This window comes from Mustela nivalis (genome assembly GCF_964662115.1).
Source record: "Mustela nivalis genome assembly, chromosome: 13".
In the NCBI taxonomy this organism is placed as follows: domain Eukaryota; kingdom Metazoa; phylum Chordata; class Mammalia; order Carnivora; family Mustelidae; genus Mustela; species Mustela nivalis.
In genome coordinates, this window is record NC_139032.1 from 33,168,728 (window position 1) to 33,185,050 (window position 16,323).

The 16,323-nt window shown below is 36.9% G+C and overlaps 1 protein-coding gene across 26 annotated transcripts in view; it reads left to right on the forward strand.

The window, feature by feature from the left end:
• KDM4C (lysine demethylase 4C) overlaps positions 1–16,323 on the forward strand; it is a 518,729-nt gene that overhangs the window by 64,096 nt on the left and 438,310 nt on the right. For all 26 annotated transcript variants that reach the window (XR_014301835.1, XR_014301836.1, XR_014301837.1 and 23 more), the window contains one exon: positions 460–574. Coding sequence is in view for 17 of the 26 variants with exons in the window: in XM_082695156.1 (XP_082551282.1) it covers positions 460–574 (115 nt within the window). In the remaining 9 variants the exon portion in view is untranslated. The remainder of the gene's footprint in view (positions 1–459; positions 575–16,323) is intronic.

Here is a 16,323-nt window from a genome sequence, read left to right on the forward strand (position 1 = left end):
TATTGAGGTATGTATCCTCTATCCCTACACTTTGAAGAGTTTTGATCAGGAAAGGATGCTGTACTTTGTGAAATGCTTTTTCAGCATCTATTGAGAGTATCATATGGTTCTTGTTCTTTCTTTTATTAATGTATTGTATCTCATTGATTTGCAGATGTAAAATGGTGAACTTTTAACTCTTCTCCTATATTTGATATGCTCTTGAAAATATTTTCCTTATTAGTAAAATATATGACGTTACTGTATAGAGTTATTTGGGAGTATTTACAGTATCCAAAGATCTGTGATAAATACAAGTAAATACACATTTGTGTATTTACTTATTAGATTTGACAATATGAGTTGCTACATTGTTTTCATTTTAATAAAATTTTGTTTAGAAAGTAATTTAAGTGATGTGGGTGGGGAAAATCTTATACTGTTGCATTGGTTTGTACTCTTTTCATTTACCTTTTGCAGGTACTGTACTCCAAGATACTTGGATTATGAAGATTTGGAGCGCAAGTACTGGAAGAACTTAACTTTTGTGGCACCTATCTATGGCGCAGACATTAATGGGAGCATATATGATGAGGTATATTTATACTGTAATGGGTTTTGTAAAGGCAGATTTCCCATTTTTGTTACTGTTCTAGGCACTAGAAAATTACTTCTTTGTTGTGCTGTGTGTGATCCATCATTCCTCATAGGATAAGAGGTAATCAAGACATATCTGTAGGATTTCTGTTGCTGGTATTTTTCAGATTGAAACCAGTGAATGGTACAAATAGCTGAAATTGTTCAACAGTAATATATTAAATGGTTATCTGGCTAATCTTTAAATTATACTAAAATTTTTTCGAGCAAAACACATTAGAAAGATATTTGGGAAACAGGAAATATTATCCATAGTACTACCAACTTAAGGCAAAAACCAGTATTTTAATATGTATTCTTCTAGTAGTGTTTCCCTAGTCATTTAAAAAAGTTATACTTGAATAGGTTTAGTCTCCTTTTTTCCACAAATCGTGAAAATTTTTATTTATATATTTCTTAAAAAAAAAAAAAGATTTATTTATTTATTATTTATTTAGAGCTCACATGCATGCATAGGGAGGGGAGGGGCAGAGGGAGAGGGAGAGAGAGAATCCCAAGTGGACTCCCTTCTGAGCATGGAGCCCATGGGGTTTGGGGACTAGATTCAGGACCTGAGATCATGTCCTGAGCCAAAATCAAGAGTTGCACACTCAACCAACTGAGCTACCCAGGCGCCCTGATATCTTCCATACCAGTCTTAAGAAAACAGTTGTATATAGTTAATCTCATAGTTGTAGAAATGTGTGAAACTAGATTGTTGTCAATCATAAATTTCCCCTGAACTATTCATTTATTTTATGCCATCTCTCTGGTTTCTTCTGTATGATACTGGTAAGTTTTTAGGCTTCCAAGAGGAAGATTGAACTGAGAAATCATCCAGATTCTAGACTGAGAGTTTGCTTGTCTTAGTGCTCTAAAAGAAAATAAAACTCAGTTTAAGGTATTTTTTTTTTCTAACCACCCTTTGGGATCATTGACCTCTTTGTTAATTTTTGCATATATAATTAAGAGTTAGAAGTAGCATATTTGGGACAGTTTCCAGAACAGTTAACATAAAAATGCCCTGAACTAGTTTTTCCTATTTGATAGTAAAATGGAATAATTGTTGATGGCACAGAAGAGACTGATGGACTTTGGTTTGCTGTGCTTATCAATGTACTGCTTGTATTTGAAAACCAGTTACATATTGGCATTGTTTTAAGGGAACATTGACTTTAGAATTCAGATTTGAGTAACGTTACTTAATAAAATCCAATGAACAAAATTTACTGGTCTGTAAACATCCTTATCATTTCCACATTCTAAAGTCAGGAATCTGTCATTTTGGTAGGACCTACAAGGCATAATAGTATTTTATGGAATTTGTGTGGCTCAGCAGGAACATTTAGTAGCTCCAGAGTTGAGGTGACATTTTCAAAGCTTTTGTAGCATAAAGAGAGACAAGTGAGATGTTGTAAACTGCTGCTGGTAAACAAAACCAATCACACTCCCAACACCTTAATTCAAACAAATGAAAAACAACTTGTTTTTGCCCCTTGAGGTAGATGGAGAGTAATAAGAGAGAGAGTGCTTTAAAGAGAGCGAAGAGTGAGAGTACTAATGACCCATGACTGTCAGCAGTGTTTGAAATCATCACAATGAATGTGCATTGAAAAAGCCCATGTATTGTTTTGCTCTTTACTTTTGTGTCCTTGAATTAACTGTTTGGCTCAATACTTAAATTGTATTGGGAACTGGTTGGTTATGGTTCATGGCATTATTTTGGAAGGAATTAATAGTCATCAAATTGTAGTTCACTTCCTCCCTAATTTCTAGATATGGCCATTTCCTTTAATTTTAGTAGAATGATCAAAAAATCATGTCCTTTTTTTTTTTTTTTTTTTTTTGGTGAGGCTGGAAGTTCTTGGAGAGGGTATGGGGAGGTAAGAGGAACAATTTGTGCAGGGTGCAGAGATGAATAAGGATCCTCATTCTCAATTCATAAGCTTAGAGGGGCACTAAAGTATAATAAGCTTGGCCATAAAGGCAAGTATAGAGTTCTAGGGAGCTGGGAGAAGAGACACTTAGAGCAGCCTTGGCACTGAAGGATCTGAACTGGACTTAGATGAGTAAGTTCAAGTCAGGTAAAGGAGGCAGAAAGGAGGATGGGACAGGAGCTAGACAAATTTGAGGGTAAGATCACACATAATAGTCTCTGTATTTTTATTGAATTCTGAGGCTTTTTTCTGAGCAACAGCTTGAGGAGGGTGAGGCTGCTCTGGAATAATGGGTTCTAAGGGGAAGGGATCTGCCCCAGGCTGCAGACAGGGCTGTGGATATGAGCTCAGACCTGTGGTGCTATAGTGGCCCCTCCTGCTCACATGTTTGTCTTGCAACACCAGGCAAATCTTTTCAGTAGCAACGAGATAGGTGCCATTTTAGTGATGATCAGGCTTGGATACAAAATAGGAATTAGGGGTGAGGGTGTTCATGAGGGACTAGTTGAGAACAGTCAGCCCTAATAGTAAAGGGAAAAGGGCTTGGAGATCCCAGGGCGCAAGTCTTGGCTCCTCTTTCATTCTGCCGCTTCTTTCAGAGCTTGATATATTAGGATATATGAAAAGAGTATCACTCTGTACCATGGGCAGTAGCCTGTGGCAGTAGTAACAGTCATATGACTTAAACAAGTTACTATTTTTAAAATTGAAATACCAAGACTATCAAAGGCATGTGGTGACATGATGCAGAGCAGGGGTTGCAGTCAGAGTCTGTCTGTCTTTATAAATAAAGTTTTATTGGAGCATAATCTAATTAATTCATTTACATATTATGGTTTTTTTTCACCACAGTGGCAGAGTTAAGTAGTTGTGACAGAGATTGTATGGCCCACAAAAGCTAAAATATTTATTGTCTGCCCTTTGCAGAAAAGGTTTATCAATACCTAATACATAATTAGGCATACTTACATACTCAGGGAAGGATGCTCAAAACCTTTTTGAGATAGATGGGATATAAATAAAATTCTGAATGTTCTTAGGAGAATGGGATTCATATATATTGACTACACTGATACCTTGAGACAGTGAGATTGAGGTGTTTAATTTTATCAGGAATTTTCTGTAATTTAAGATGTTCCTGAAGTTAGAAGTAGAACAACCTGCATTCTAGGGTGGCCCTAGATGACTCCTTGGTAACAGTAACATAAGCTTCAGAGTTCTAAGATCTGAATTTTTATTGTTGTTATGCTTCACTAAGAGCTTGTTCATTATATGTATTATATATATATATATATGTATATGCATACACACATATGTATGTATATATATTTTAACTTTAATCATTTAATTAATTAATTTAAAGAATTTTTTATTTGAGAAAGAGAGAGCATGAGCGGGGAGGGGGGGCAGAGGAAGAGGGAGAAGCAGGCTTCCCATAGAGCAGAGAGCCCGATACGGGGCTGGATCCCTGGATTCTGAGATCACGACCTGAGCCAAGGTAGACACTTAACCAACTGAGCCTGGTTCCCTGGACTCGTCCATTATAAAGAAAGTTTTAACTAGCCTTTGCTAACTGTACATTTAAAAAGTTAACTTTCTGTTAAAAGAAGCATGAGTTACTTCAGGAAACAAACACAGAAAAGAAGAGACATAAAGGGTGCAGAGGAACAGGGAGAAAATGTCCTGTAACTGTGTGGGATGATGCAACTTGGCTAGGGTCATGCAAGTCAACAGGTATTTGTAGGAAAGGCAGAAGCTAGGACATTTCTGAGATAGGCAGTTGCTGAGTATACTTCCACAGACCTTTGAAGACAGAGCGTGAAGCACAGGCATCAACATTATTTATACTAGAACAGTGAGAGTGAGGCAGTCAGTTTTGTATTCTGTGTGCTATTTATGGCTGCGTTTCTAGCAACACCTGTCATATAGTATAATGTCTTAATGATGATAATGGCTCATTAAATGGAGGTTTAAATGAAGTTCCATATCCTTTAAGCTGGCTATTATCTTCATAACTTGTTACACCAGAAGGATTCCCAAGAATATTGTCTGTTTTTAAGAGAGCCTTCTTGGCAAGATTTTCCCTTTGTTAAATGGTGAGAGAGAGTTCTGCTCCTAAGCCTCACCCACCTCCTCCACCGCCCAGGCTTTCTGATTCAGATATCTCATATCATCACAGGCAGTACAGTCTGCAGTGTCCCTTTGAGCCGATGTTGTTAGAGTAATGTACCAGCAAGGACCTTAGCTTATGCACACCATCATAGTTCTCACTTAAGAGCAAGTTAGCCTTCTTTGGATGCTTTACGTCCAGGTACTTCTTTGTTTTGAAATAAGCCTGTGAGATGGTATTGCATTAAGACTGTCAGTTTCCTTTGTGTGTCATCTTTTTTTTTTTTTAATAAAGATTTTTTATTTATTTGCCAGAGACAGAGAGAGTACACACAAGCAGGCAGAGAGGCAGGCAAAGGCAGCGAGAGAAGCAGGCTCCCTGCTGAGCAAGGAGCCTGATGCGGGACCGACCCCAGGACCCTGGGATCATGACCTGAGCTGAAGGCAGCAGCTTAACCAACTGAGCCACCCAGGTGTCCCTGTGTGTCATCATTTTTAATGGCAGTATTTTGCAGTTCTCTGGAGGAAGATAGCCCATCTCACTGTGAGGGAAAATTGCTTCCCCAATGATCTTCAGCTTGTGCCATATATCACTGCTCATAAATCTCTCAGACTTGCTTTGAGATTTAATTTCTTCACTAAATCGTGTTTTCCCTCTCCCCACACTTGCAGGTGCTTCTAGGTCTTTGAAAGTGTCCACCACCTGCCCCTGTACCAGCCTGGTACTCAGTGGTCTCCTACACTGCGAGTGGAGCTCAGTCTACTGTACAAGGAATTTCTCTAGTTTCTCAGATATTGTGTTGGCTTGGGTAACTACAGTTAAGCTTTCCAACACTGCTGTGTTTAATAGATAGGGACATGTGGAGATAATGTGTTATATGCTTCCTTCCCTCAGTATGCACCATTACTTCCAAATATTTCTGATATGTGGGCTTTTCTAAGTTTCTTATGCTCTTTTGTTGCACATTTCTACTTTCTCCGAAGATATTTTCATTACGAATGGAATAATGATAGCATTGGTCCTCAAAGGTACATTTAATATGGGCACAAGGCATGATTGGCATAATCCTTTAGGGAGAACAGTTGAGATACAACTGAGCTGTTATCCACATTCCCTTACCTAGATTTCTTTACAACCAAAATGATTCTGTTGGTAGACATTCAGAGTCATTTTAGAGAGTTTTTGATGTGGATAGTGGATTTTGGGTAAAAAACATATAATTATGGCAAATTTGGAAAAATAGTATAGAAAATTAAAGATATCTGTATTTATGTGACTATTTCTTCCTCAGTAGATGCTTAGCCCAATGATGGCAGGTGTTATTTCTCATAGACTCTTCAGTCCCAGCTCCTATCATAGTGTCTGCTGTAAAAAATGCAGCGAAATAATTATAGAATTGATGAGTGTATGACTTCTAAAAAATAGTTTGAGGACAAACCATGGAGTTTCTTACATGTTTTTGGTTATCACTCTCTACATTTTGAATTGTTTGAGATCATTTTAGTAGAGAAGTGATAGATCACAGTCATGCTTTAGGAACTGTGGTCAGATAATGGTCTTTAAGGTGGACTGGTCACAGCAATTGAAAAGTGCTCTGAAAAGAAAGAAGAGGTCTAGGTTAGAGTAATCTTTCCCAGTGTGTGTTTTTTTCTGAACATGAATACCCAGACTTTTTGGTCTTAGGACTCCTTTATACTTCTAATAATTTATTGTGGACCTCAAAAAGCTTTTCTCTTGTAGGTTATATCTATCCTTGTTTGTTTTATTAGAAATTAAAACTGAAACAGAGATTATTTAAAAGTATTTTAATTTATTAAGAATAACCCATTATATAATAACATACACATTTTTATTGAAAAATGACTACTTTCTGAAACAAAAAATTTGGTGAAAGGGGTGGCATTATTTTACATTTTTCAAATCTCTAATGTCTAGCTTCATAGAAGACCTCTGGATTCATATATTTGCTTCTGCATTTAGTCTGTGGTGATGTCATATAGCCTCTGGAAAATTTGACCCTACTGTTAGACCGTAAAGCAAATAGTGTGTTGGTATAATTGTGGAGACAGTTTTAATGCCATGGACCCTAATGGGAGCTGGGTGTTTTCCTGTGGTCCTCAGACAACGCTTGAAAAATTGTTACCTTATGATATTTAGCAAAAGATTACTTCTCTGATTGCAGTCTACATAGATGATGCAGGGATTTTAAGACAAAATAACAATGTAACATTCTTGTTACTGACCTTCTGCATTCCTGATATATATGTCAAAGACCGAACCACATTAGGAGACAGTGGTTCTCATCATGGAAGCTGTGAATTCTTTGGGGAACATCATGCCATATATTCTGTCATATAATTGAGGCAAAATATTACAAGCAGAAAATGGACGTAGGATGTGAACTCAAGTCTTTAAGTCTCAAAATATATAAAATATTTTAGAGAAATTATATTTCTGAGATTATCCATCAATGTTAATTTGCTAGTTATCCAGGTATTTCTTAATATAGAATTGATAGAAAATTCAAAACATTTTGAAAACCTGTAAGCCTTAAGACAAAAATACAGTGTCTTATACTATATATTTTTTCATGAGAGCTAGAAAATTTTTTTCCCCTACTATTTACGTACTGGGTAGATGGGTATGTATTGTGGGTCCTCTTTCCAGTTTCTTTTGCCAGTTTTCTTTACGGTATATGAGTATAAATACATAAATGTTTAAGGTAAAAGTACCCTTTTATTGATATAAATGTTAAGGATAAAAAAATTGGAAAGCATTGTGTAAGAGAAAAAAAATTGAAATCACTCATAAATCCTGGCAAAGACACTAGCTGTCAACAATATTTAGTGTATTTCTTTCCAATGTTTTTTCTCTACTCAATGCTTGAGAACTGTGTTTTGCTTGTTTTTTGTTTGTGTTTTACAAATAAGGTATTGTAGTGAACGTATTTGGCTTTTCTTTTCCTCTCCTATTTTAACACATTGTGAACACTTCCCCCTGTTGATAGATGTTCTTCAACAGGTGATTTAACATTTATCTTATCGATCTTATTTGTTTTTTCATTCCTTGTGTCATTTTTGTGGATTCTTAAGTGATAAAAGGATTATCCATGACTTAGATATATTTTCTAGATATTGTTACCTGGGTGTTTATCTGTCTTATTTTTATTGGTAGGATGGTTTTCTCTGGGGGAGAGGGAGAGGAGTTTAAATCTAAATTGAAGAAGGATGCAGGCAGGTTGTAGAGGCAGGAAGGGTATGACAACTCCTGGTGTTACAGAGATCAGTTGGGGTAGGCCATAGTCCATAGTGGGGTAGCCAGATTATTGTCAACCCATGAGAGTAGCACTTTGCAGCAGACACTGACTGACTTATTTCCTGTCGTTCTCACACAGCCTCTTGAAATAGAAGGCCATATTAAACAATACAGGATATTCGATCTATTTACATATATAATCAATGCCTTCTATCCTTAGCTGTGACTTTCAAGAAAGCCCTGTCTTTGCCTTGGAGTATTCATCTGTAAAGGGAAGTCAATTAATTGCTCTCTGAGGTTCTTCCCAGATTAAAAATGTTTTTTCATGATGAACAACATTTCTTGAAGAAGGTGAACTGGATTCTTTAATTGTGAAGTTTTATGAGCGTTAGATTTTTTGTGGTATTTTAATTTTATCAAGAGCCTCTCTATAAGAAAGCTTTTGGCTAAAGCATGGGAATCTTTCATACTAAGATTTTAGTTTTAGTGATATCTTTAGTCTTATAAATGATATATATTTTTTTCTTCTCACAATGGGGGAGTTTAAATACCTTTATCCACCAGATGGTGCAATTGAACAACAAATTTATCTAAGACAGAGGGTTTCCCAATGAGGTTAAACAGTTTAAATTGAGTCACTAACTCAGTTCCTTTCCATTTTTTATTTGTGTTATGTCAGTATATCATTTCTCTTGAAATAAGAAACAATTTGAAGGCAGAACACTATGTGTGTAATTTTCACATCCAAGGTAAAATGTCATCATTCCAGACATTTTTTGGTGCAAAGAAAAAGATATTGGTGTATAGAATTTTGACTTTCAGATTTTGGTTTTCTGAAATGAGGTTGTGAGTTAGTCAAAACTCAATTTCTGCCAGCATATTGTGACTGACCTTCAGTGAGTGATCCCATATTATGCCATCAAACAGGGGAGATGATGGTTCTTCCAATTCAGTAGTCATATTTCATCTAGAATGTTCCATCAGTTCTGGAAGCTGTGTTTTTAGAGGGCTATTGCTAGAACAGCATGCCAGGATTATAGAGGAACTGACAGTGGAAGACATGTAAAGCCCAGATGCAGGATGACCTCAAAATGGCCACTGCCCTCAGGTGTATTGCATGTGAGACGGTTAGGTGGGATTACTGCAGGAACATCTATTTTGTCTCTGAAAGAACTTTTCGAAGAATGCAATTGCCCCAGGACAGGCTAGGCTGCCACTTTGAGATAAGCAGCTACTGACCTCAGCATGTTCATGGGAAAAACTGTTTGATCTTATGTTGAAAATTATTTTGGGTTTGATAGGATTTAGATAGAATTAGTAATTTTTTTTTAAAGATTTTATTTATTTATTTGACAGAGAGAAATCACAAGTAGGCAGAGAGGCAGGCAGAGAGAGAGAGAGAGGAGGAAGCAGGCTCCCTGCTGAGCAGAGAGCCCGATGCGGACTCGATCCCAGGACCCTGAGATCATGACCTGAGCCGAAGGCAGCGGCTTAACCACTGAGCCACCCAGGCGCCCTAGAATTAGTAATTTTTGTTTAATTTCTCTTTATGTCTCAACTGTTAAACTTCACAATTACGGTATACTTACATGTTCAATACAGTGCTAAACTGATAATCAGAAGTGTGTGTAGAGTCCCATGCTGCTGAGTGGTTTGTGGAAGTGTGAGAAGTGTCAGGATAGCAGGTCTTTGCCAGTACAAGGTGCTTACTGGTTAACTGGAGAGTCATGAAAGGTTTACCCAAGGGATAAATAACACATCTAGTGCAAACTTGGTGCTCCAAGGCTGGCATGAATAGTATGCACCTTAAAAAGTATAAAAAGGTTAAATTTCCTGGAGACTGACACAATCCCTGAGATTATGGTGAGAATTAAAAGTATAGTGGCCATCAGACATATGAACCATGGTGTGGGGTGAGGATACTAACTGTTTTCTGGGTACTAGATGATCAGTAAGCCCAGAGGGGCAGATACCTCTTGGGAAAGAATTAGGAAAGCAACAATAGGAATTACTGAAGGGGCCAGAACATGAAGGCCAGAGATGAAAAACCAGAGTTTTATTGCTGAATGATGATCATAGAATCATTGATGATTTCACCTGGAAGATGTCTTGGGAACCATCTGATGTAGCCAATACATTTTTAAATGAAGATCCTCAGATTGGAACAGGATTTATCCAGGATTTTTCTAAGATGACACCCACTTAGTGACAGAGTTGGGAGGCCCCTTTTCCTCTTCTCTTTCTACTATTTTACACTGTCGCCAGGAGGGATAATTAGAACTTTGAACTGAGTTGTGTACTCTGGTCCTCTTCCCCTCTTGGGTTAGTATCTTCCCGGGTCTTCACTGCATGATTAGTATCATCAGAAGCAAGATTCTTCTGTTGCCATTGCAGCCCTGGCCTTGCCTGCAAGTTCATAAAAGTACTTTGATAAGACATGTCCATTTGAAGCTCCATTCCTACCTTGGCACCACTATTGCCCATTTTCAAAAAAATGAGGGTGAATATAATCTAGATTTCATCTTTATTATGGCTTTTAAAGACATGGAGCAGTTTTTTTTTTTTTTAAGAGAGATTTTATAAATAGAAAGAATCATGTAATTCTACTGTGAAAAAGGAACTGTTGATCCACACCTTTGGCTTCTAGAGTCTGTTTTAGAAATGATCAGAAATACGGGTCAATGTATATGTACCAAAATTATTTTCCAGTTTTTTTTTTTTTTAATTACAGCAGAGACTGTAAAACAGTGTATGTGTTACAAAGGAAAATAATGATACAAACTGTTGTAGGCATGAAGTAATACATACACTAGAATAGATGTTAGGAAAATGTTCATAATTCAGTGGTGAGTGAATAAACCAGAGTAACTGTATAGATGTATCCCCAAGATAGATGCAGCAAAGGTGGTTCCAGAAAGGAAGTATATAGCAATATAGACCTTCCTCAAGAAGCAAGGAAAGTCTCACATACACAACCTAACATTACACCTAAGGGATTTGGAAAAAGAACAGCAAATAAAGCAAAACCAGCAGAAGAGCAGAAGTCAGTGATACAGAAATTAAAAAACAAAAAACAGTATTATAGATTGATAAAACTAGGAGCTGGTTCTTAGAAAGAATTAATAAAATTGATAACCCCCCCCAGCCAGACTTATCAAGAAGAGAAGAGAAAGGACCCAAGTAAATAAAATCATGAATAAAAGAGGAGAGATCACAACCAACACCAAAGACCTACAAACAATTATAAGAGAATATTATGAGCAATTACATGCCAAAATTAGACAATCTGGAAGAAATGGATGCATTCCTAGAGACAATAAACTATGAAAACTGTAGCAGGAAGAAGTAGAAAACCTGAAAAGACCCATAACCATCAAGGAAATTGAAGCGGTAATCAAAAATCTCCCAACAGATAAAAAAGTCCAGGGCCAGATGGTTTTGCAGGGGAATTCTACCAACATTTAAAGAAGAATTAATGCCTGTTCTTCTGAAATTGTTCCAAAAAATAGAAATGTAAGGAAAACTTGCAAATTCATTTTATGAGGCCAGCATTACCTTGATCCCCAAACCAAAGACCCCCACCAAAAAGAATTACAGACCAATATCCCTGATGAACATCAATGCAAAAATTCACACCAAGATACTAGCTAATAGGATCCAAGTACATTAAAAAGATTATTCACCATGAGCAAGGGATTTATTCGTGGCTGCAAGGGTGACTCATCATCTACAAATCAATCAGTGTAATACACCACATTAACAAAAGGAAGGAAAAGAACTATATGATCCTCTCAATAGATGCAGGTAAAGCATTTGACAAAACACAGCAGTCTTTCTTGATAAAAACCCTCCACCGTGTAGGGATAGAGGGTACATACCTCAACATCATAAAATCCTCATATGAAAAGACCCACAGTGAATAGCATCCTCAATGGGGAAAACCTGAGAACTTTTCTCATAAGGTTAGAAATACGACAGGGATATCCACTCTCACAACTCTTGTTCAACATAGTACTGAAAGTCCTAGTCACAGCAATCAGACAGCAAAAAGAAATAAAAGGGATCCAGATTGGTGAAGAAGAAGTCAAACTTTCTCTATGCAGATGACATGATACTCTATCTAGAAACCCCAAAAGACTTCATCCAAAAATTGCTAGAACTGATACAGGAATTCAGCAAAGTTCCAGGATATAAATCAGTGCACAGAAATCTGTTGCATTTCTATATATAAGTAGTGAAGCAGCAGAAGATGAAATCAAGGATTCAATTCCATTTGCTATTTCCAAAAACCATTAGATATCTAGAAATTAACCTAACCAAAGAGGTAAAAGATCTGTATTCTGAAAATTATAGAACACTTATGAAAGAAATTGAGGAAGACACAAAGAAATGAAAAAACATTCCATTCTTATGGATTGGAAGAACATATATTGTTAAAATGTCTGTGTTACCCAAAGCAATCTACACATTCAATGCAATCCCTATAAAAATTTAACAGAGCTGGAACAAATCTAAAATGTGTATGAAACCAGAAAAGACCCCAAATAACCAAAATAATGTTGAAAAAGAAAAGCAAGGGTGTGTGGGTGGCTCACTTGGTTAAGTATCTGCCTGTCACTCAGTGTCCTGGGATCAAGGCCCGCATCAGGCTCCCTGCTTAGTGGGGAGTCTGTTTTTCCCTTTCCCTCTGCTCACTTTTGTGCTTGTGCATGCATACTCTCTCTCTGTCATATAAATAAATAAAATTTAAAAAAGCAAAGGAAAAAGAAAAGAAAAAGAAAAGCTGGAGGCATCACAATTCCAGACTCTAGGCTGTGTTTCAAAGCTGTAATCATCAGGACAGTATGGTTCTGGTACAAAAACTGAAACATAGTTCATTGGAACAGAATAGAGAACCCAGAAATGGACCCTCAGCTGTATGGGCAACTGATCGTTGACAAAACAGAAAGAATATCCAATGGACAAATATCGAAAAAGACAACCTCTTCAACATATGGCATTCGGAAAATTGGACAGTCACATGCAGGAGAATGACACTAGACCACTTTCTTACACCATACACAAAAGTAAACTCAAAATGGATGAAAGACCTAAATGTGAGACAGGAATTCATCACAATCTTAGAGGAGAACACAGGCAGCAACCTCTTTGATCTTGGTGCAGCAACTTTTGCTAGACATGTCTCCAGAGGTAAGAGAAACAAAAGCGAAAAGGAACTATTGGAACTTCATTAGGATAAAAAGCTTTTTACACAGCAAAGAAGGCAATTATAAAACTAAAAGACAATGTGATGAAGGGGAGAAGGTAGTCAGAATCATATATTAGATAAAGGCTGGTATCCAAAATCTATAAAGAACTTATCAAACCCAGCCTCCAAAAACAAAAAAATAAATCCAGTCAAGAAATGGGTATAAGACACTTCTCCAAAGTGGGTAACAGACACTTCTCCAAAGAAGACATACAAATAGCTAATATACACATGAAAAAAATGCTCACCATCATTTGGCATCAGGGGAATACAGATCAAAACCACAATGAGATACCACCTCACACTGGTCAGAATGGCTAAAATGAACAATTCAGGAAACAACAAATGTTGATGAGGATGTAGAGAAAGGGGAACCCTCTTACACTGTTGGTGGGAATGCACACTGGTACTGCCACTCTTGAAAACAGTATAGAGGTTCCTCAAAAAGTTAAAAATAGAACTAACTACCCCATGACCCAGCAATTGCACTTCTAGGTATGTATTCACAGGATACAAACATAATGATTCAGAGGGGCACATGCACCCCAATACGTATAGCAGCAGTGTCCACAATGGCCAAACTACGGAAAGAGCCCAAATGTCCATTGACAGATGAATAGATAAAAAAGTGGCTACACACACACACATACACACACACACACACACACACGAATATTACTCAGCCGTGAAAACAAATGAAATTGTGCCATTTGCATTGACATGGATTTAAGTAGAGGGTATTATCCTAAGGAAAATGAATCAGTCAGACAAAGACATATACCATATAATTTCACTCCTGTGTGGAATTTAAGAAACAAAACAGATAAACATAGTGGAAGGGAAGGAAAAATAAGATGAAAACAGAAGGAGGCAAACCGTAAGAGACTGTTAACTGTAGGAAACAAGCTGAGGGTTGATGGAAGGGAGAATGGCGTGGTTGGGTGATGGGCATTAAGGAGGGCATTTGATGTAATGAGCTCTGGGTGTTATATAGAACTGACGAATCACTAAATTCTACCCCTGAAACTAACAATACACTATATGTTAACTAAATTGAATTTAAATAAAATTTAAAGAAGATGCATCTCTAGGATCTTGAAATGCCCATATTGGGTTTCCAATAGAATGGGTAGAATTCCCTTGATAAATCATTCACTTGACTTGGGCAGAGAGCAGCTAGTCTGCCTGAAATGGGGATGTTGAGGAGCTTTCTAGAAAGCTAGAATACTAGCTTTCTAGAATGGGTTCCTCCAAGTGAGTCACCACCTGTCAGTGGGCATTTGGGGTCACTGGAACAGAATTAGAGCCACTAAAATCAGGAGTCTGATTCTAATTATGTTCTAATTTAAAATATTTCTTTTTAGAGAAAAATATAACCAAGATTATATAATGGTTTTCTCTTATTTGCAGGTCGATAAGTGAGTTTAGTCTCCAAATGTTTTACAGTGAGAAAATGTAGTTTTATATTCAGAATAATTCTTGTTCTCCCATTTTCACTGAAGGAATACTGTTGAGCCTTTGTATATGATCCAAAACGTTACACTGTGAAGAATGAAGATGAGATCATTGGAAATACCTTAGATTGTTTTTATTTTATGAATAATTAAAGGGAAACTTGAGTCCACCCCTCTGCCAAATGTTAGGAGAGTGTTAAATCTAAAATTGCTTTAAGTGGGAAATTACAGCAACAGAGAAATGAAGCAAGGTGGAAAAAACAATTGGGATACGCAGAAGAAAAAATAGAACTGGGAAAAAAAAGAACTGGGAGAGACAGTTAAATTCTTTATCTAAATTGAGATTTTATTGGAATTAGTAATAAGTAGTAAAGATGGTGAAAATAGATGCTAAGTACTTAGTCATTTTCCGTCATAAAAATTTATTATAAGATGCAATGATATTGAAATACTGTGTTACACTGCAGTATAATACACTTTGAAAAGTTGAATAACACAAGGGGTTTCTTAATCTAGAAAGTATGAATACATTAGTAAATATTTTTTGTTTTTACTATATTAAAAGTATATTCAGGGTCTGAGTATGGAATTTTACTGTTTTATTAAATGTGGAGATATTTGATCTTCTTTAAAGGAGAATAAGGCCTCATATGGTTCAGGTTCCTTTAGGATTTTCTGCAACAGACATGTGTAGATGTGTAAAATAAATTTGAGAACTCTGTTTATTATTTCTATGATTTTTTAAAAAGATTTTATTTACTTATTTGTCAGAGAGAGAGAGAGAGTGAGCGAGCGAGCACAGGCAGACAGAGTGGCAGACAGAGGCAGAGGGAGAAGCAGGCTCCCTGCCGAGCAAAGAGCTCACTGTGGGACTCGATCCCAGGATGCTGGGATCATGACCCAAGCTAAAGGCAGCGGCTTAACCAACTGAGCCACCCAGGCATCCCAATTTCTGTGATTTTTCTTAATAGAATGCAGATCTTTAAGTCAATCTATTAGTCCTGCTCTTGGCCCAAGACAGTATTTCTAAATCATCTTCTTGATAGGTAGTCCTTTAAAAGAATAAAAAGAAAAAGCATCATCACCAAATTACTAACTTTCCTTTCCAGTTATTAGGGATAGAGGATAGAGGATAGGGTTTTCCCCTTCTTGATTATCTAACGCTAGGCAGTTTAGAGTTGACTTTCTGGCTCATTATTTGGCCATGTGGCTTCAGACTAGTTGAGCTAGCATGGGTTCAAGTTTTCATTCTCGCTCTTGAATGCAGCTCCGTGACTATGAACTGTAAGATGTTAGGTAAGTTATATGATCTCTCTCTGATGCAGTTTCCTCATCTATAAAATGGCACTGATGATAGATGCTTTTAGTATCTACCTCATAGGATAAAAATGACATGACAAATCAAACACCTCATGGTCTGCTGCACAGTGTATATTGAATAAATGTTAGCTGCTGTTGGTGGCAATATTATAGCAAAATAAGACAAAGATTTTGAGTCTGTAATGAGATAGTGAGTAGTTGATTCCAGTAGGATTGGGAAGAATTCTATTCTGTTCTGCAGTTGTCATTTATGCACGAGTCCAGCCCAGCAATTTATACTTTCTAATCATCTGTCAAAGACTGACAGAACCATGAAGGATATTTGTTTAGGGACTACTGCTTTAAAAAATACTCCTTTTGTTTTTAATAAACAGACCATCATCT